The sequence below is a fragment of the Ursus maritimus genome, unplaced genomic scaffold, assembly GCF_017311325.1.
Source record: "Ursus maritimus isolate PB19 unplaced genomic scaffold, ASM1731132v1 scaffold_16, whole genome shotgun sequence".
Taxonomy (NCBI): Eukaryota; Metazoa; Chordata; class Mammalia; order Carnivora; family Ursidae; genus Ursus; species Ursus maritimus.
Genome location: NW_024424008.1, coordinates 40,376,757 through 40,397,974, shown reverse-complemented (window position 1 = coordinate 40,397,974; position 21,218 = coordinate 40,376,757). Strand labels below are relative to the sequence as shown.

The following is a 21,218-nucleotide window of genomic DNA, read 5'->3' as shown; positions in this document are numbered from 1 at the left end:
CAGGATAGAAATATTTTCCAGGAAAATGGAAAAGGGAAAAGGGATTGGAACATGGAGTAAAACAGGAAATGGCAGAGGCCAAGGGGCCGAGGCAGAGCCACCTGACTCCCTGATGTGCAGTTTGAAATTCTCATTAAGGGTTTCTTACTTCAATCTCAAGCCTTTTCTAATTTTCTTCAATTGATCAACACCTGCTTTTATCGGCATCCCTAAATCTCTGTCTCCTCGCCAGAAGTGCCAGGAAAGTGCTTTTCTCTTCTGTTATTTGTTGTTCTCAGCTGAGGTTCCTCATAGCATGGAGGGATCCCCAAGAGCAGCGGACACCAGCAGCATGCTGAGTCTATTCACCCATAAAATGGAAAGGGCCAGCTACCCAGGTCACGTATCCCTGTATCTGAGCCAGAGAAGACCTCTGTACAACCGAACTTGCATGACAAACCACCTTCCCAGAGCCACCACTGGGGAAAGGCAGAGGAAGGGCTGTGGAAGCAGAAAAGCTTCCTTATAGAAAGAAACACTGTCCTTGTCCCATGTTTCATGTATGAAGTGTACCTCCTAGTAACTGGGACTGTACCTCCCGTGGACGGGGGGCCGTTAGCCAACATCATCAAAGGAGACTGTTGGGTGGTAACATGGCCTAATGGAAAGAACAAGGGCTCAGAAGTCAGATGGTGCTGATGAACATGATGACCTTTGGTACGCCCTTCCACAGTAAGTTCTAGAATAAAATGAGCTTCCTGCCAAGTAAACACGGAACATGAATAGACAGATATCTTCATTAGGGTCACAAAGCCAACTTCTACAGGGACCGGGCAGGAGCGTAAATGTGTGGGGTTGACCTCCTGAACACAGGAGATTCATGTTCACTTTGAGGGACACCCCGCACTCAGTGTCACCATGGGTGCTTGCTATAAAGGAACGCCGGTATTCAAAGACCTCCCGTGACCCTGCCTCATACATGAGTCCCAACACTGTGAAGGCCAAACTGAATATCTTTATGGTGCACAAGATCAGCCCACAGTCTAGCCCACGTGTAACTTCTCATCTACATTGCCTGCCTCATTTTACCCAAAGCACAAATCCCAATCCTCTTCCTTTTTAGGTTGAAATAGCTCTGTTGCTGTTGTTGTTTGTTCGTTTGTTTGTGTGTGTGTGTGGCTTGAGTGTTCTATCTTGCTCCGCCATAGCAGTGGTAAGCCAGAATAGCCTCGTGCAATGACTTTACCCCATAACTCCCGGAAAGCCAGTCAAATCTGGATTTTTGATGACCCGCTTCTTCTGAATGACTTCCTTTTTCCTTGCGTTTCTTTTTATCCTCACCCTACCCTATTCCCCCAAATCCTGCAGTTGTTTTAGACGATAGGGTCTCTGGCCCAGCTGCAATATGGTGGCCTTGGCAGTATCATTAAGAGAAATCACGAAAGCCCAGTTGCCTGAGACTTCCCCTCTCAACTCTAGCTCCTTGTTGGAGAAGCAGAGGTCTAAGCTTATTTCAGTCAAGCATATCTTGTATCTTTTAACCTGGTCAGCATTAAATCAGATACTTTGGGAGAGAACAGCAACTTGGCACCAAAGGATAAGCTCTCCGACCAAATTCTTGACTGAGGCAGAAACCTATTCTCTGTGCCCTGTTTATTCAAGGGGAGAGAGCTCAGATGTGGCCTCAGGTTGGCTCAGGAGTTATGGCTTTGCTTGGGTTTGCAGCTGAAGACTAAAAAATATAAAGACCTCAAGCCAACTTCCCCAAGTCTCCCAGTGAGTGGTGGTGGCTTGACGGAGGTGTAGGACCCTGAGCCCCCCTCGTGGCCGGTCCAGCTCTCTAACCACTAGACCACACAGTCAGTGTTCAACGTGCACTCAGCAAACCTCAAGTTCCAGGCCGGGAGAAACAGATTTTCCAAACACAGAGCTCTCTTTGTGAACAATTCAGCAAAAATTCTCTTTCCAGCTGTGAGTCGGGGATTCATGTTGCAAATGCTGGTGTTAATTAAAAACATCCACCTTCCACAGTTTCAACAACAAGAGAAAAAGTACCACGCAGGATGTGTTCCTAAGCACTCCTCCCCAAAGCACTTATAAATATGATTTTATTTATGACATGGGGGTTCGGGCAGATATGATCCTTCCCCCTTTCAGCCCCCAGTGAAAGAGTTGGGGCCAAGGAGATGAATGTGATGGGTCCAAATTTGCACAGAGCAAAATTAGTATCAGAAGAAGAAACCAGAATACTGTTTGTGTCCAAAGCATCAGCTAAGCTGTTCAACTTTCTGTGTTAATATCAGGAACTTCACCCAGTTGAAATGAAATGTTTATCTGTTGAGTCATAAAAAACTTGCTTCACGTGGCTCTTCGTTCCTTCAGACATGAGCAAAATGCGGTGTGACGAGACCAGGAACATTCCACAAAGGATGACACCGTATATTCAATAATCGGGGCACAGCATTATACTTCCCTATATTCTCATTATAAGTTTATTAAGAAATCTTTAGTCTTGAGATGTGAGATCAGCAAGACCGAACTACATTTCTTCCTTAGCTTGTCTCTGGTTGGTGAGTCTGTCCTGCTTTTTCACACATGCACCAGACAGGAAAGAATCGAGCCAAACCCACATTGTTATGAATGAATTTCTTTGTTTTTAATCTCACACAGTTTAAAATACAATATGAAATCAGGCTACAGTATATAAAAAACTCTCCAGCAAAATGATGTGCCAGCATCAGCTACTAAAATTAACAAACAAAAAACTCCCCCATAAGAAATTTTTTTGCATTTAAAAAAAAAAACACATAGACACTTACATCGCTACATCTCTAAGCTACCTCAGTTCTGATTTTTAAAAAGCACCTGCTTTTCCTTTTTTCATCTTGCTTTTAAATGTTCAGCTTTTAAAAAATATAAATTATATGAAAATACAAGTTGGAAAATAGTCAAACACAATATAACATCTTTTTCACCCCTATACTTCTCAGCTTAAAAAAAAAGTATTCTTAAAAAAAGGTCAGTAACTGAGGCAGTATTCCTGATAGAGATAATTTCATTTTAATATATATACTTTATATATGTATATGTATACATATATTTATGGTTCCTTGAAACTTCTTTGGAATGTAGATATGAGTTCAACACATTTATATAGACCCCAACAGAAAGCAGCATGCACAGCATGACTAGAACAGAGAAGGTGTGATTTTCACCATGAAGATTAGGCAGGTTAATGCTCTAAAACCCAGAGTGTTCGTCTCCAAAGTGAGGAAAAGCACATCCGATCTTTGAATGCTACCTCCGATCCCCAAAGCCACAAAACCAGGGCTCTGTGTAGGGAAGTCCCTCCCCTGCTTGGAGAAGGAAACAAAAGTGACCCTGAACCCAACAGCCAAAACCAACATGGGTTAAGGCATCTCCAGGAAAATAAGGGTTTCATCAGCTCACCAGATCTGCCCATCCTTCCTCTGAAGTTAACATGTGTTTTTAAAAAGCATAAATGCAACAATTCTGCTACATTTCCAGTGTATAAACCACCCACCACTCTTCCTGGGATGGTCTCTGGCCTCTGGACAGAAGGAGAAAAAGCATCTGGCCAGATGCACAAAGCTGGCTTCACTAGCGTGCTATCTACAAATGCTGAAAACGGCGGACCTAGAGAGAGAGGCGTCTTAGCAAACAAGCGGGCTCAGGAGGAGGTACTTTCTTCTCTCTTAACTGCTACGGAGTTCTTGCAGGACTTAGACACGCTCACACGAGGGGAGTTCCCAGCAGAAATGCAAGAGGAAAGGTTGGATGCACTGAGAAAGTCACGTTCTGCCTGGTTGCGAACAGCAAGCGATGGCCGATGCCCTGCCTTGGTTCTACTCTTGCCCGTTACTGAAATGTGGAAAGACTTCACTGAAAAACCCAGGTATTATTTTAGCGGCAGTTCTGCACGTCTGCAAGCGCGCACACGCACGCACACACGCACACACATACACACGCCTCTGCCAGTGCCCAACAAAGATCACATAATCTAAGAGAAAACAATGTAATCCAAAGGTTCTGCCTCACACTCCCTGAGCAGCTCCTAAAATATTTCGAGAGCTTCATTAAGGCACCCGCATCTGGAAGAAGGTGAGAATACACAGCTGGGCCAACTCTGCCTTTGCTTTCCAAGTGGGCACTCCGATTTATCAGTATGAGGAAACTCAGGAATCACAGAGCTAAGCTCCTGATAATTCAGGCTCTGCAAGAGGACCTGGAAGTCAATGATCCACTTTCTTGAAGATATGCTAGCAGGTAGTAAGTACTTCCAGTCTCTCAGCCAGAGCCCAAGAAGGGCTCGCCCTGAGAAGCCCACCTTAAATGTCCCTTCGCCTCTCCCACTGAAATCTGCAAGAGAGCTGTCCCTCTGTCATTATCCCTTTTAATCAGGCATCTATCTGGGGGAGGGGGGTGCAAGTGTATTAGGCACTTTTCCTCACTGGTTAGGTGTTTGTTCCCACCCTCCCCACCCCAAAAAAAGATCCAAACCTTTGCAGACCACCCTTCAACACTGCCCCAGTCAAGTGAGTTTGTCGTTGAACTTTGGAGGAACTAGAAATCTATTCAAATCTCACGGACCACCTCATTTTCTTCACTCAAGCTCCTTTTCTTATGTTTCTTTTGCCTTCAAGTCATTCGTCTCTTCTGTAATTATTAACCCTCGCTTACCCTGTGCCAAGATAACAAATCCAAGCACGGGCCGAGTAGTGTCTGCACTCTTCACTCTGCCTACACGGCCTCCCCTGACACCTGACTCCACTAGCTGAAACTCTTCAAAGGAAAGCCTTGCACTTCTCCTCCCAAAGACAGCCAAGCCACATTTTACTTCTATGCAACCTTAACTTCCATTGTTCCTAAAACCCAGGACGTCTATATGGCTTTGTCAGACACTCTTCACCTCAGGTCATGACTGCATGGCTCTTTCACTCACCAATCGGAAAGCTGGACGTTTCTCTCTACTGGGTAACAGGGTGGGGGGAAGCAATAAACGTAGGTTGCTGGGACAATGAGACATAAAGGAGAAAGTGTAGAGTGTTGGTTTGGAATGACATGCATTCAGGACTTACTTCCTAAGACCTGAGGAGTAATGCCCATGCACACAGCTTTTATTCCAAGTCATATATGTTATAGGTATAGAACCAATAAAGAACCAAGTCAGTCTTCCTCCTTTCATCTCCTTTCTATGACTTCAACAGTGCTCCTGGCTCCAAAACCAGGGCCGCAAAATACATTCAGTTCGAAGACTTAATGCTTCTTAGTTCAACGTTAAGTCCAAACCCCAAGAATCCACTAATGACAAGTAAGAAGAGGGGAGTGATCATTTTTTAAAACACAGATGAAATTCACATGCACAGGTCCCTTGTACCCAAATCAGCATGATTTTTTTCCTTCATATAGAAGTCACGTGAATTTGGGATCCCCGATCTCAGTGACAGCACTTTGCATTTCCAGTGGGGTCTATATAAACAGTTTCCTTGCACTGTGACAGAATCCTCAGCTGGCAAACGAAAACAAACTTACGTGACGCCGCAGTACTGAGACCACTTTAGAGCTTAAGACGATTTTTAAGAAAAAAAAAAAAATACTGGCACAAAATTTAATAAAATAAATTTTAACACAAAAAACAGTTTGGGCCCCTCCCCACTGAAGTCCATCTTTGCTTCGAAAGTCGAGTAAAAAGTAAATAGTCCTTGGTTTTTAGTGCATTCCCCAAACAAATGTTTTATCCCACCTCCCTCTTTTTTGCCCTCCCAGAGCTAAAAACAAAAGCAAATTAATTGCCTTTTCATGGGTCTCATGACTCCTGATGTGTCAATTTCTTTTGCTAATAGGTCTATAACTCAAGACACATTTTTTTTTTTTATGGACGATTTTAAAAAAATAATGGGACACGTGAGTCTCCTCCTCCCTTAAGCCAGATTCTTCAGGCTTCTAAGAAGACCCTTCTCTCTCTCTCTTTCCTGAAAATTTGCTCAAGAATTTTTCGTCCCACCCACCCCACAAGTCCTGGCTCTTTTTTTCCAACTGTGTACAATTGACTGTAGCTGCAGCTCACTTAGCTCCCACCCCTGAATGTAAAAAATGAGTTCTGGAAAATTAAAAATAGAATAACGATTAAAAATTAAGAGTCCGACCAACATGGTTGTTCTTTGACACGTCTCAGCAGAGCTTCCCCGACCCCTTCGGTGTCCGTCACTCATCGGCATCGGGTTTGACGTCCAGCATGGCGTGGAGTTCCTCGGGCGTGTAGCCCAGAAGGCTCTGCAGGTCGCACACAAAGCGGTACACGTAGCGTTTACCCGCTGTCTTGTGGATGATGTTTTTGTCATAATAGTAGCGTAGGCCACGGCTCAGTTTCTCGTAATTCATCTTAGGCTTGTTTTTCCTTTTTCCCCATCTCCTGGCCACCTGAAATTAAAAGAATAACAAGTGAATAAGAGATGGGGTAAAAACCTAGAGGATAACCCCAGTAGACACCTTGATATGCCCGTATATCCATTCGTGTTGACCCATGATGTTCAAGGAAGACGGCTAGAGATTCACGCGCACGGAAAATCTCTCTTGCACCCAGCTATTCTGAATTCCCACTTCAAGAACTGGGCAAGATTCTCTAAATAAATGAAAATACATTGACCCTGTGTTTCTATGTAACGGAGTTGAAGTATTGGGGGGGGGAAGACAAGCAACACCATAGATTCTTCTTTTTCTTTATGTTGTTGGTAGGCTATGCTCGCTTTGCAAGCGTGAAATTTAGTGCGCGGGAGTGGAGCCAATCAAGCTTGCGTTTCATCAAAGGGAAGCATTTTTTCTGTACTGGGGTGTGCTATCCTCTCGTGTCTGCCAGACCAGAGATGTTGTCTCTCTTGTTCAGTGTTTTCAATTCTGTCATGCTCAGATTCGGGCAAGGCACAGAGCAATCACTCAATAGGCATTTGTTGAATAAAGCAATACATTAGTGAACAGACTGTACTGATCTTCCAAGACCTCTTGAGTTGCCCAACCCCTTCCAGAAAAGGCAACCTATATTTACGAGGGGCCCACTGTGTCCCAGACATTTCTTGTGTATGGTATCTGTGAAATCTTGGAAAACAAATGGGCGGTATAGATATTTCCTCTATTGTCTAATGGATGCAACTCAGTCTCAGACAGGCTATGTAACTGGCTCGAGATTGTACCAGCACCAAGGGGCAGAGGTGGGGCTGGAATCCTAGGAAATGTCATCCCGGCCCACATAACCACTTTCCAGAGTTCACTCTCAACCCCCTTCCACACAGCGCTCACGAGTCCCTCCCTTCTTACCTCATCTGGGTCAGAAAGCTTGAACTCCCAGCCATCTCCTGTCCAGCTGATAAAAGACTGACAGGATTTATCAGTGAGTAATTCCAGAAGAAACTGCCACAGCTGGATTGGTCCACTGCCTGGAAACACAAGCCATTGTGAATCATTACACCAAAGGCTCGGCTCTGCCAGCAACGAATCCCATTATACACAGCGCTCCTCCTGCCTGCTCTCCAGTCCGTCCAGCCCCAGGAGGATGAAGGCGGCACATAGCACAGAGGCTGGGGGAGGTGCTATGAGTTCCAAAGGACTGAAGGTAAAAACTTCCTACCACTCCCCCCCCCCAAAAAGCACTTACAATATACTATTGTCTTATCAATATTATTTTGACTTAAAGGTCAGTCCATTTTTACTGCAATGCAAACTCTAGAAAGAAAATTACTGGATCTATCCTCTGAGACACTCTAAGGCGGCATAATCTTTTGTGCCTTCAAGAACTAAGTCATTATTTTTGCCTTAACTAGCAATAAAGACATTAACTAAGGAATATCTTTGCCAGTTCCCATCTGAAGTCAAAGCTCCTAAGTGCTTCTCTATATTAGAGAGCCTCTGGCCCCAGATTTGTAAGTGACAAGGATCGCTATCCTGGGGTCATCTAAGAAGGACACAGAAGTTAGACATTCTTTTGGTCACAGGCACGCACCCAAACTAAGAAAGGAGAACGTCATCACTCTATAGGGATTAACCTGCCACCCATGAAATCCTCAGAGGTCAGGTGAGGGCTGTCTCAGAAATTCTTCATGGGTCAGTATATTCTAACACACACACACACACACACACACACACACAGAATTCTCGTCTTAGCCATCAACGCTGCCAAGATCTTAGTTCTGGAAAGCCAGACATATTCTGATAGTCCATTTATCTTATGCTAAAGGATTTATGCTAATAGATTTCCCATTAAGATAACTTTCTATTCAGATATGACAATGCTGCCAGTGATTCCTATCTCGTTTCTGGGTGTGGCCAGAGAAACAGATACGGGTCCAACAGTCTGTGGTGCTTGCTGTCGGGTCTGCACTTACAGCATATCTTAGAAGCCATCTGGACAGGGGAGGGAAGATGAAGGAGGCCAGGAACACTAACTCACACAGGAAAACTTGACTTTCGAAGGCTCTAATCCTGAACCTGAGCTTCAGATCTGTCTGATCCAAAGTAAAGTGAGATTCAATAGGAAACAAGTTTTTTTAATCTAAAAAAAGAAATATTCTTTATGATCTAGAGAGGTCATCTCTTGTTATACCTTATACTTCCACAAGGTATGTTCACATGCATCATTTTGCTTCCTCCTAAAATCCACTCCCCGGCCCTCTCTATAGGCAAGGCACAACTGGTCTTACTGTTTCCATGCTTTCAAGGCAGAAAAAGAAAAATGCTCAGAAAAGCGATGTGACTTCGCTCCAGGGCTCTGAGTCTAGCGCCCAGGCCTTCACACTCCAAGCACCAGGGCAACAGCAGCTGACCTGAATATTCCTTGGGCAGCCAAAGGACGCATCCCCCAGTAACTGCCTGCTGGGGGCCATTCCCCGTGTCCTCTTCAGCACAGGCCAAGCTAAATACGGAAGAGGAAATGGCTCTACCTCATCCTTCTAGCATGCACCTTGAGCTCTCTCAAACCATCCTGTGAGAAATACCTTACACACGCTCCAGCGCAAGATGATTCCGTGGACCCTACGAAATAACTGAACATTCAAAGACACAGCCCAGAATGCTACCCCAGGGAAGCCTTACCCTCTTCTGTTTCCCCTCCTGTTAAAACACCGTTTCAGACCCATTTGCAGATTTCTTGGGAGTTGAGTTCAAGTTACCAGCTACTACTGCCTGCCTGGGCTCACAGGACGAAACGGGACATGATAGGAGGAATCTGTGGAGAAGCCATTTTGGATGGGCAGGCGTCAGTCCACATACTGCTATTAGGAAAGGCTATGGAATTTCTGGTAGCCAAGAAATTCAGAAACAGCAGCTGTAACAACCTTGCGAAAGAACAGGCTTCCGGAAGCTGTGCGAAGTGACTACACACCCAAGAGCATTGTCTTCGTACTCTTTTGAAGAGAGACATAACAAGGAAAAGTCAACTACTCGGAAACTACGTGAATGAGCCCTGGAGTCTGCAGTCGTCCCCCGGGGCCAAGCCCACAGACGGGAGGCATAACCCAGAGAGACGAGTCTCGGATGAAGAAAAATGCAAACCAGAGCGGGGCTTGTCGCACTCACTATGCATGGGACACCGTGCATGATGCTTTCTGTTCATCTCATTATTCCTTACACTTACTCTTACTCCAGGGAGTAGATACGAAGATTATCAAATGTGCTTTCACCACTTTTCACAACAGAGAACTGTGAGGTACTGCGTCACTTGCCCACTGGCCTCGCCACAAGGCCATTCAGAAGTAAAATGGCCGTGAATGGTACCCAGGAGGTCTGACCCCCAGATCCTTCATCTCGGTACTGCTTTGTCCTTAGACAAGACCAACCCAGGGGCGGGCATCTGAACAGCCTGCCTGGTTGAGGTGAGCCACGGGATAAAAAGACCAAGCCTTTAAAAAAAAAAAAAAAATCTCTTCCTCACCTCTCACAGCAGACACAGGACACTGGGTTGGCCGGTGGTTCTCCCAACCCTCCAGCCACGGGAGACCTTGGCGTTCACCTCCACAACTAACATGTCCAGCCCCATGAGTCAGACCCCTCCTGGTAGCCTTTAGGCTAATGTCACTTTACTGTTTCCTCCTCCCACTATTTACCTGCAAACCTCTTTCCCACTTTTCATCTTCATATCCCGTTGGGGAGTGGAGGGCTAGTCCCATCAAGCTGAGGAAGGGGAAGGAAGGACATATTGGGATCCTTCTACCCAGGCAAGTCCTAGTCACTGGCAGGGAGCAGCAGGCACGTTTCAGGTCCCAAAGAGAAAGGCCCAAGAACACATCCCAGTCCCTTGCCCTTGGGATGGGGCAGCCAGAAAGTGCAAAAGGGGGAGTTTCAGGGGGAGTCCTGTCACTGGAACGAGCTCACAGAGGCAGGGATGTCAGACAGAATTATTCCTGCTGTTTGCCCTGCCCAGTGCCATTTCCTGAACTGAAATGTCAGAAGTACAAGCCCTATCTGCCTGCACCAGCCCCTGCTCTGTCTGTATGGCCGGGGTGTGGGGGGAGGGGGGATAGGGTAAATCCTTGTCTGCGGGTTTGGCTTTATTCTCATTTGTGAAGTTTCCTCTGTTCATAGGGAACATAACACTGTGAAATTTGGAAACTAGGAGCCCAGGTCATGGGTGAAGTACTGCTCAAGTTCTTTTTACTCTTTAAACCAAAGGCAAGAGACAGCGTAAATAGGGAAAACAGATGCCTAACGAAAGTGTAGGCACTTGAATAGGGAGAAATGTCTCTGGGGCTTCACAACAAGAAAGTCAATATAGGGTGACGTCAGCTCCAGTCTCCTTCCCCCGATTCTGGAAGAAAGATCCTGTAAGCCCACCCAGTGCTGACAGGCACACACAGGGCTCCTGCCATGGATTCCTAAAGTAGCCGTTCAGCCTTCCGAAAGCGCGTATGTGGTACCAAATAACAGGGATCCATGAGATCCCCCCCCGCCAAGATTCCTCCTTTTTGCTGACTCTTAAACTGCCCTTTTAGCGGTGGGGAGCCGTAACTAGGAAGGACGTGGAATTATTTATTCTCCCAGCTGGAAACACCAGGTCTGGGCAAGCGTTCTGGGTCGAGGGTAGGTCCATTCTCTGGCTGGACTCGTGGACGATCCTACACGGGAGCTTGCTTCCACAATCAGGGTCATGTTCATGGCAGGTCTGGGAAGGGATATCAGGGCCTCTGATGGAAGCACGCAGCTGGGAGGTAGCCCTAGGATTGCAATGCACTCTGGAGACCCTGCCAATCACATTCACATCTCGGCCCATGGGAACTTCTTAGGCCCCAGACTTGCTGAAACCCAGACATGAGGCTAGCACTCCCAGTTACAGACTCTCCCAGAGGACATTTCTGGATTGCTTAGTGTAGCTCTGCCCAAACCCCTGGGGCCGCAGGGCTCCTCCAGCCCTCACCCTTGCTCCAACATATCCTAAAATTGTAAAGCCTCTTCCTCACTCTCCCTTGTACGTCCTCTCACCCTGGTCCCAGCCCCATCCACCCACCCAACTGGACGGTGCTCCCAGTGACCTTTGTCCCAGGGAGCAGAGAATGGTACTAAGAATAGTGCCAGTCATGGGAAGGGGGAGTTCACACACTCGATGTGACTCACAATGGTGTCCCTGTCTGGGGGCCCCAAGGCAGTCAACGGCGTCCTTCACCATGCTGCCCCGGGTGTCACACATCAGGAATCCGGTGGCATCACTGGGAAACTATGCTTCTCAAGTAGAAACTCTCGGCCACAACAACAGAGGGGTCCCTGTTAGAAGGGAGTCTCTCTCCAAAGAAGTGAAGGAGGGAGGGCACCCCACAGACCCACAGACCCACACACACACACACATACACACATACACACGCTGGCTGGGCCTGCACACCCCTGCTGACTGCTCCCTCCAGTTCCCTCGCTGGCTGTAGCCGGGGGATTTCCTCTGACTGCTTTGTTCTTCTCAGCTTTTGGGTAACAGGAAAGTTCTTAGTACAACACTGACAGTCCTGATTTGAAGAACGTGATGGAACCCTAAAAGCAGAAGTATCAGGTGGGGACCCTCAAGGCACTTGAGATCCAAGGTGTCAGTCTCATTTTTTTTTTTTTTTTTTTTAAGGCAAAGCTTCAAGTAAATTCCTACTCCTCTGGGTGATGTTTGAAGTCCCCTCTCCTTGTCTAGGAACTGGAAGGCCCACCATCTCTCTTGATGGGGGCTGGTTATTAAAAATCCCCTGTTGCTTTGCTGCTGTGCTTGTCAGTATCCCTTACTCTGAGTCTAAGGGAACAAGTTCAATACACAGCAATGGACCGAGGACAAAATCGTAGTAAGATTCTCCTGGGACTCATCCTTTCCATTTGGCAATCTGTCCGTAGCTTCTCATTTTCTAGTCCATGGCCACGGACTCAATGCTGGGGAACGGGTTGCAGGGCTGGACTGCAGTTTTTCCTTTTCATTTCAACTGCAGGTCCTCACCCCGTCATCAGTGCCCCAGCGTGAGGCTAACATATGAGAGCTGATTTCCATGCACACAGAGGTCAGCACGGGGCAGTCGTGCTCTCTGGTAGCCTTCTAACATGGGTTTGCTTCCACGGACACCAAGCCTGACGGTCTGTCTGCTCCATGCCCATCTCTCATCACTAGAATCGAAGCTCTCAGGGCAGAGATGGTGTTTTTTCACTGGTGCAATGCAAAACGGAGATACTGCCTCACCAACGAACACCGACAATCAAAAAGCGACTTGCCGCTGAATGAGCTGTTAGTGCCCGGTGCGCACGGACTGCGTCTTAGTGACCCTTCTTTTCTCGGCGGCAGGAATGGTACTTCGGACAAGTGCTCAATAAACATTTACTAGCTTGGGCTGCTGAAACACTCGTCCTCTGCAGAAAGGTGTCTACTCCAGCTGCTTCTCTCTCTTAAGCCCTATCTGGGACTCATCAACATGAGTGACTCCCAGGCTGCTGGATCAACTTGTTCCCCAAAATAAAAACGCCCACACCGCCTGTCCTTTGGGGATTCTTCTGCTACTTTGAGAAGTTAATCTCTTCAGCTTGACTCTAAAAGTCAAATCAAATACCTCAGTGCGGGCAAGACACCACGTTTATTTTAACCTATGAAACTCTCATGGTTGGTCACCCTTGCAACAGGGCAGACTCTGCCCTAAGAGCGCACATCTGGCAGGTGGTCCTAAACCAGAGGAACGGGCCTTGACTGGCCCCTCCCTTCCCCCCAGGTGTCTCTACCCACAGCCAAACGATGATGGCAAAAACAGAACACACGAATCCAGAAATGACCCATCTGTTCACAAATCTATCTTCCTCTCCTGCCACTGTAAAGGTGCCCGCCACGGGGGGTACGGGGGTGACCCCGGAGTCTAACAGGGATCACACCCTTCCTGTCAACCCCCTTCTAAACGATCATTCACAAAAGATGGCCAAATCTATGTCCGCAAAGTCCTTATGAAATGAAGTTGAATGACACACAGGAAACATACTGACCATGTCTTGCCCTCCCGCTCCCGACAGTTTCTTGCCCTCTGGATCAAGCTCAACCTGAAACTACAGACGTCTTCTGCCCGAGGATGAAGAATGGCTCATGGTTTGGCCACCAAGGCACCGGGAGGATTGTTAAAGGAAATGGAAGGGTGGAGACTGCTTGCCATGTTGGTGTGGGGTTATGTCTGTAGGTACATCTCCCCCACTTCTTCTGAGTTATGCCCATCCTTGGCCCCCACCCCACCCCGAACTCCTCTCCAACACGATCTAAATGCGGTACATCCCGTAACTAGCCAACAATGCCTTGGCTCAATGAACCACATGTTCTAGCAGTAAGTTCTTATATCAATGGCTGATAACTCAAGGACAGCAGTTGGGGATATAGGTTCTAGTAATTCAACACACAAGCACACTATCTGACAGGTGCTTGAAAACACACTCCATGAACATAACGGACAATGACTTCATGGACTTGCATGTATTTACTGCTGAAAGAGCCAGCAGCTAACAACGGAAGCAAGTCAGAAAACAGCTCTCAAATCATGTAAAACCAGCCTTTGATGTCAAGTCCACATCCCCGGCAAGTTACACCAAAAGAAAGGAGAAAGAATTTCAAAAAAATTAAAAACAAACAAACGTGTCAGGCAGTGGAAAACTGAGAGATGAGAGCAGACAATACCCTAAGAAATTAAAAATATATAGATGGCCAAGGAATGCCCCAAGCGGGGAGGTCAAGCACCCAGCACTTTGCACCCACTTCCTCCCTGATTCACTGCACGATCTTACGCAACTAATTTAACCTCTCTGGGCTTTAGTTTTCCCATCTCTAAAATGGAACTAGTGATCCCTGCTCTTCCCTGGTTTATAGAGATGTCAACTGAATCCCTGTTATTAAAAATAGATAAATATAAATATATACACACACACGTATATACAGAGGCAACCACAGTGCTGAACATTCTGAGAACCATATAAAATACAACAGTGAGATTGAACAGAAGAATGAAGCAACAGAAAAAGTATTTTTAAAAGCAGACTTTTCAAAGAAAGACAAGCAAAAAGGATGAAATTTTAAAAAAATAAACATAGCAAAAGCACTAGATAAAATTCAATTATTCTTCCAAGAATTAAATTGGCCTTTTACACAGCAACTTTGGAAAAGGATAAAGCTGCAGGCTACAAGAAAGGTTGAAGTACATCAATGTGACATTCTGAAAAATACTGTGCATGAGAACGATCAGTGTGGATTTGTTCAGTTTGGGATAAGTCTGTGAAGTTCTCGCTCTGATTCAAAGTAGGTACGCACAAAAAAGGACAGATGCAAACTGCTTTGCAAGTGAAAGTATCACAGACATTTAGGGTTTGGGGAAATCTTGGCCACAGACAGACTTAGATCCTCTTTCCCCCAATGTGCTTTTCTCCCTAATCATTTATGCTCCTCACAAAGCACACTCCACCTAATTATTATGTAGGGCTGACCCAGGAATTCAGCAGCACTGCCGCAAATGTTGGGCCTAGAGTTTGGGGCCTAGAGACAGATCCCAGGGCATGAACTGAAGGTAAAGCAGAAAGTCTTCTCCGGCTAATCAATGTCCAAGACAGACAGGGCCACAAGCCCAGGTGGCAGGCCACGGGTCGGCCAGGCTGCCCCACCTGGAACAGACATTAAGTGAGGCTCCCCAGCCCGTCTGTCTTGGCCTTGAGAACAAGACAGTTACGCGCGTTAGCGTGTGGAGGAAAGGCCCTTGTTTTTGCTTGGGGTCGCCGCACCTGCACATGTACAAGTACACCTGTGTGGGGGTGGAAGGAGAAAGGAGACTGGTGTTCTCTTAAAGGGGCAGCCTGTATTCAAATGCAGCCACCTCTTCCCTCTAAACCCAAGGGCTCTGTCTAACCATAGTCAACCTACCACTCAGACACAGACTCGGACAGAGAGCTGGGGAAGCTCAAGTCAGGAAGTGGGTTCTTTAGAGCTTTTCCTTCTGATGTCTTCTAGGTAACTGACTGTTTTAAGAAGTCACCAGAAAGGGTTAGGTTTGGATTTGAGGGTAGGGGGTGAGAATTTTGTTAGAAACCAAAGAAATGCTTTTTCGAACCAATGCAAGTGTCTAAAGACAATGCCTCCCTATGATGTATCGAAGTAACAGGAAGAAAGAAAGATAGGTTGGCTGATTAGGATTAGAAAGATGAATTTGAGGAGCGTGAAGCTCACATTTCGTGGGCGGAGTGCAGTCTCTGGAATTTATTTCATCCTGGCAGTAGAGTTGCCCCCGCATATCAAGGATGAGAGACGCGACTAGCAAAGGCTGTTAGAAGGCCTGGGAAGGTGAGCTACATGCCAAGTCATCGGCGCCCTGAAGCTTTCTCAAGCCTTCATCCAGAAAATAATTTCTGAGCAGCCCCTCCAATGTAAGGCGTGGCAGCCAGATTGGACTGGATGACCAACAGAACGTGAACAGCAGCAAGAGGCAGCAGAAGAAACACGCTTCGTTCCACCGTCGTGTGAAGAGCTGAGAGTGTCCTACCTACGCCTGGCTTTTAAAGAAGAAAGGACCGAGAACCTGGCCTTGAGGGGCCTTCAGAAGAACTGCGCCCACTTCGGCTCTGAATGTCAAACACCTCCACAGGGCTGCGCCCCGCAAGCACCTCTCCAGCGAAGAGCCTCCCGGCGTCCCGTCAAAGTTCAAACTTTCACATTCACTCACCTTAGGAGAACTTTCACTCTTGTGATTCTCAGGGAGAGGTGAGTCACACAGAAGACAATGTCATTTGCTTTGTTACAGTCAACAATGTGCACGGAGCTCTGAAGCCTACTGCGGGCCACTGAGACCATCGGGACCAGGGGCTCGAGCCATGCCGTACAACCAGCCAGACAGAAAAACCGTGCTGGCCTATCTGACAACGCACCTCCATCAGTCAGGTGTGATGTGCTGTGGTCACCTGAGCAGCGGCAGCCATGACAAGGGGCGACTGAGACCTCCCGCTGCAGGAGGAGGGGACGCGAGCTCCTGCACTGGGCAGCGTTGACCTGACGGTTCCCCAGGAGTCTGGCCAAACCTTTCTTGGAACTGAGCTGCAGATGGAGGCTCTTCCCCACCCGGATCCTCCTTCCCTTCCCTCTCCCCTTTTCCAGGTGACAGACCTGCAGCATGGTCAAAAGGCTCCCCCTCCCCCGCCTTCCCTGGCCATCCCCCACTTTGTCCTTCAGAGATCTCCCTCCCACCCCAATACATGTCTTGTGATTCCAATCGGGTCTTGCCATCTGCGTCTTAGCAGACCCCAAACAACACACTAAACAAGTGACTATTTTCCCACTAATTGTCTGATATTGTGAAAAACTTCGAAAGGCATCTTCTTAATGGTTTTCTGGGTGACTTCGGGCTAGACCTCTTTCCCGGTCTGAACCATGATTCCCTCATTTGCACAATAAGAATAACCAAAGCTACCTCATGTGGTTGTCAGTGACAGTTAAAAAAAGAGAAGGTAATGTACACGAAAGAGACTAGGGAGCTGTAGGAGCTGAACACACATGTGCGGTGAGCTGAATAGCAGAAATGACCTGATCGGATATTAAATATCTTCTTTGCCCTAAGTCACTGCCACCGATTACTGGAACTCTAAATAAAATACACTGTCCCCTGACCTCAAGGAATATAAATATAGGATATACTGGAGGGGTACCTGGGTGACCCAGTCGGTTAAACATCTGCCTTTGGCTTGGGTCATGATCCCGGGGTCCTGGGATCGAGCCCCGCATAGCACTCCCTACTCAGTGGGGAGCCTGCTTCTCCCTCTGCCTCTGCCCCTCTCCCCTTGTGTGCACGCTCTCTCTCTCAAATAAATAAATAAATAAAATCTTTTAAAAATGAAGAATCATATTGGAAAGCCGGAGGTTGGAGGATAATATGGAACAGTGGTACTCGCTATGGACCTAGCAAGGGTTCTGGGTGTTTCCACGAGCTACGCCTTCCATTGTCACAGCAACCCTCTGAGACAGTAACTATTATTACAAGCATCTTGTAGACGAGAATCCTGAGGCACAGTGATGTCATTAGCTTGCCTGAGGTCACACATGGTCCGAGGCAAAGCTGGCCACGCGCGGGCTGACTGGCTCCCGAGTCCGGCTCTTCACGCCTATGGGAAGCATATGCAGGGCTTACACAGCCTGACAAGGCCTCCCTCTGGGGTGTTTGACGGCGGCACATGAAAGCTGCCATGGGGAGGACGGAGAGAGGAACAGCTTCCCTGGAACGGAGTCTCCGTGCCGAGGACCCAGGGAGTGCACTGCTCGTGCTCCAGAGCAGTGAAGGCCATCCAAGGAAAAGAGAAAGATGCCAAGGGGCAACAGCAGGGATATCTGGGACATCTGGCAGGGCCTTTCCCAACAGAAGCTGCAGGGAGTTTCCAAGGCCTGTTGGTTAAGGGCAACAAGGTACGGAGGCCTCAGCAGCACCCGGGCTGAAAATCGCTCAGTGAAAACATTTTACTTCAAAGACAAAAAAGGTGGAGCCTCAAACTGGAGACAGAGCCGAATTCCAGAACCGTCACCACCCAATTCCATCATATGTAGTTAGATTTTGTTAAAGAAACAGTGACCCACAAATGTGAGACTTCGGGATGCCTCCAAAACAGACAAGGGGGCTGTCCCCAGAAGAGAGGGGTCACCACGCGAGTTTTCTGCCATCCCAAATCCACGCACCCGCTCGGCCTCGGATGGCTGGGAACAGCACCAGGGACCGAAGCACATTTTGTGAAGTAAAAATGGGCAGAGACGGCTTGCAAGGTATTTCTGTAACTGAATCAAGACAAGGAGGTGGTTCAGTCAGTTGGGGCGTTCATAAACAACTGGCGGAAATGGGGAACCTCCCTTTCCACATTTTTTAAAAGACATTTAGAAAAAAAAAAATTAACAGGGAGGCCGAATCCTGCTGCCTTGTGATCTTTTTCTACTCCTGGAAGATGACTGAGAACGGTCACAAAGCCAATCAGGAGGCAGAACAGTGAAAGTGCTCTGTGGACCACAGAAAGGGACTTCTCCTCTCATCCAGTTCAAATTTCCCAAGGGTTTCCCTCCCCCATGCTCCCAAGTATTTTCCCATCAGTCTCATAACTGAGCAGTACAGTAACCCATTACTCCAGGGAGATGCCCCCAAACCATTCCACGCACCACCCCCTCCGGGACCCACGGCCAAACACAGCACAGGGAATGGGAATCCCGCCCAGCTTCCAAGATGCTGGCTGGCAGCAAGGTCCCATTTAGGCCAAGGGGGGTCTGCCTGGCTTCCCACAACCTGCTAATCACAGGGTCTCTGAGCCAGAAAGGGGAGACACTCTCTGCTGCCGCCTTTCTCATCTCTAAGCTCTTTTCCTCTTTTCCAACCAGGCGCTGACCAAGGATGCTCTACAGTGAGACGGCGGCGGCCCCCTGCAAGCCTGGGGGCCAACTCCAGCTTTGCCTGCCCCAAGAACCTCAGGGCCCCTGGCAAAGACAGCTCCTGCCCCAGACAGGGACCAGAGTTCTATACTCCTGTCAACGAGTTGTTTCTTCTTCAATTCACACTGTCTTATACTGATAGCACTTACACAGACACTACATTCCAGAACAAGTTGGATTGGATCATCATCCCCCGCCTCGCCCCCAAGTGAAAAAGTTCTATGCTGTTCCTAATAACATACCCACCTGGGTTTAGAATTCTAGAACTCCTCTGCACAAATTCACACTACACTATGAATTGCTTTGTGACCCCTCTCCCCTTTCCTGATCAGTAACGGAGGCTCGTACCAAAAGCTTCCTCAGTTGTTATTTGTCCCTGAGTACCTTGAGATTATTTTGCAATCCCGTTTTCCTACGGAAAACTGTGATTTCAGGTAACACTGTCAAATATCAGGTTTCATTCTGAATTGAAGGGCTTTGAAGCACTTCCTTTGCAATGAAGTTGTTTATTTTCAAAAACATGTTTTAGCAGCAGCTCTAGGTTACTGAACCCTAAAACTTAACTACAAGCCAGAACTCCAAGGTTCTGGGCTTGGCCTAGGGACTTTCAGACTGGGTGACTGGAGACTGGCTCTACAGCCACCTATGACATGGCAGGAAGATTGCTTTCAGTCCAGAAGCAATTTGAGAGGACCTACAGGGAATGCGTGGGGCCTCTCTTTCTATAAGACTAGCAATCTCTTTTTTTTTTTTTTTAAGATTTTATTTATTTATTCGACAGAGATAGAGACAGCCAGCGAGAGAGGGAACACAAGCAGGGGGAGTGGGAGAGGAAGAAGCAGGCTCATAGCGGAGGAGCCTGATGTGGGACTCGATCCCAGAACTCCGGGATCACGCCCTGAGCCGAAGGCAGACACTTAACCGCTGTGCCACCCAGGCGCCCCAGCAATCTCTTTTTTTATTTATTTATTTTTTTTTTGGTGATGTTTTATGCAAAAGTATTTGGAAGTTGAATGCCACGTAGTCCGAAATTTAGCCATAAGGAAAATGAGGGACTGTATTTTCACAAATCTGCACAGCACTAGAAGACATAATTTTGTGACAGTTAATGAGTGGCTTTGAGTTTAGCCTTTTTCAGGCTTCAGGATGAAAAAGAGACCCTAGCCACCTCATTCACGATTTTGCAGCTATGGGTGGGGACATGCCCGGGCGCGGGAGAACAATGGCATTACTACCAGGCTGGCTCAGGAACAGTTGCAGAAGTGCTAGGAACAGATGCCTTATCTGTGGCAGTGCCTTCTCTGTCTGGCAATCTGGAATGAAGTCTGATGAAGGTGACTTATAGGCCAGTAACTCCAGGCTGAAGCCAAAGGCTAGCACTATGTCCTATACACCCCTGACCCATATACACACAGTGCTAATTGGTAACAAGCGGGACGCAAGGCCCTAATCTACTGTACGAAAGCAACTGAGATAAGCAAAGAGTATTCTCATTCCTTAACATAGAGTGAGACACCTGGCACTTAAGATTCCATTCAAGAGCTACTTCTGTGCACATGGCAATTATCTGGTCTTGAATAAGTCACTTTTTTGTGCCTCAGTTTCATCATCCATAAAATGGGGCTGGAAGAGGAGAGAATACTAGTTGACAATACGGTATATTCTTTTACAGTTACTGTGGTTGGGGAAAAAAAAATCAGCGATCCCTACATTTTTCAGGGATCTGGAAAGCATTTTGCTTAGCTCTATTAAATAGATAGAAAACACTGGGCCACTTCTCTCGGATTGTTTTGTAATTAGATGGGGTTCATAATGTATCTTCAAACAAGAGAAAATGGAGCTTTCTGATTGTATCAGTTTGATAACCGTAAGCAGTTCACAGTAAGGTAAGAAGGTACATTTTGGCGGAAGCCAGCATTGCATTTGATGTATTCTTAACTCAGCTCACAGGCAGGCTTTCAAGCCATGTTATCTGCCCCCACATCTTGACCTAATTTAACAAGTTGCCATGGGAGCCCAGTGAAGGTTGATGCAATTTTCTTATCTTCGGAGGAAGAATGTAACCGTGCAAGAGAATGTGAAAATTCGGTTTCTAACTGATTTCCACACGTACAGTGCAGTAACTAAGACATCATATGAAGAAGTGAAATGTATTCCTTTGAAGGTGATATAGACAAAGGCCCCCCATGTGTAATGGCAGGGAAATGACTGTCTTCCCAGCTCGAAGGATCCATGCCTACACACTGCACTTCAGGCCGAGTCATGGTGACATAAAGGTACAACTGCTCCTACCACGTGACCACATAGACTCTGGAGTATTTGG

The 21,218-nt window shown here is 47.1% G+C and overlaps 1 protein-coding gene across 4 annotated transcripts in view; it reads right to left on the bottom strand.

The window, feature by feature from the left end:
- Positions 1 to 2,613: 2,613 nt before the first annotated feature.
- The window catches only part of ETS1 (ETS proto-oncogene 1, transcription factor), a 65,888-nt gene continuing 47,283 nt past the window's right edge, over positions 2,614 to 21,218 (bottom strand). For all 4 annotated transcript variants that reach the window (XM_040631042.1, XM_008688305.2, XM_040631043.1 and 1 more), the window contains 2 exons: positions 7,312 to 7,430; positions 2,614 to 6,420 (listed from right to left, as the gene is read on the bottom strand). In XM_040631042.1, the coding sequence (XP_040486976.1) occupies positions 6,205 to 6,420; positions 7,312 to 7,430 (335 nt within the window). In that variant the 3' untranslated portion in view covers positions 2,614 to 6,204. The remainder of the gene's footprint in view (positions 6,421 to 7,311; positions 7,431 to 21,218) is intronic.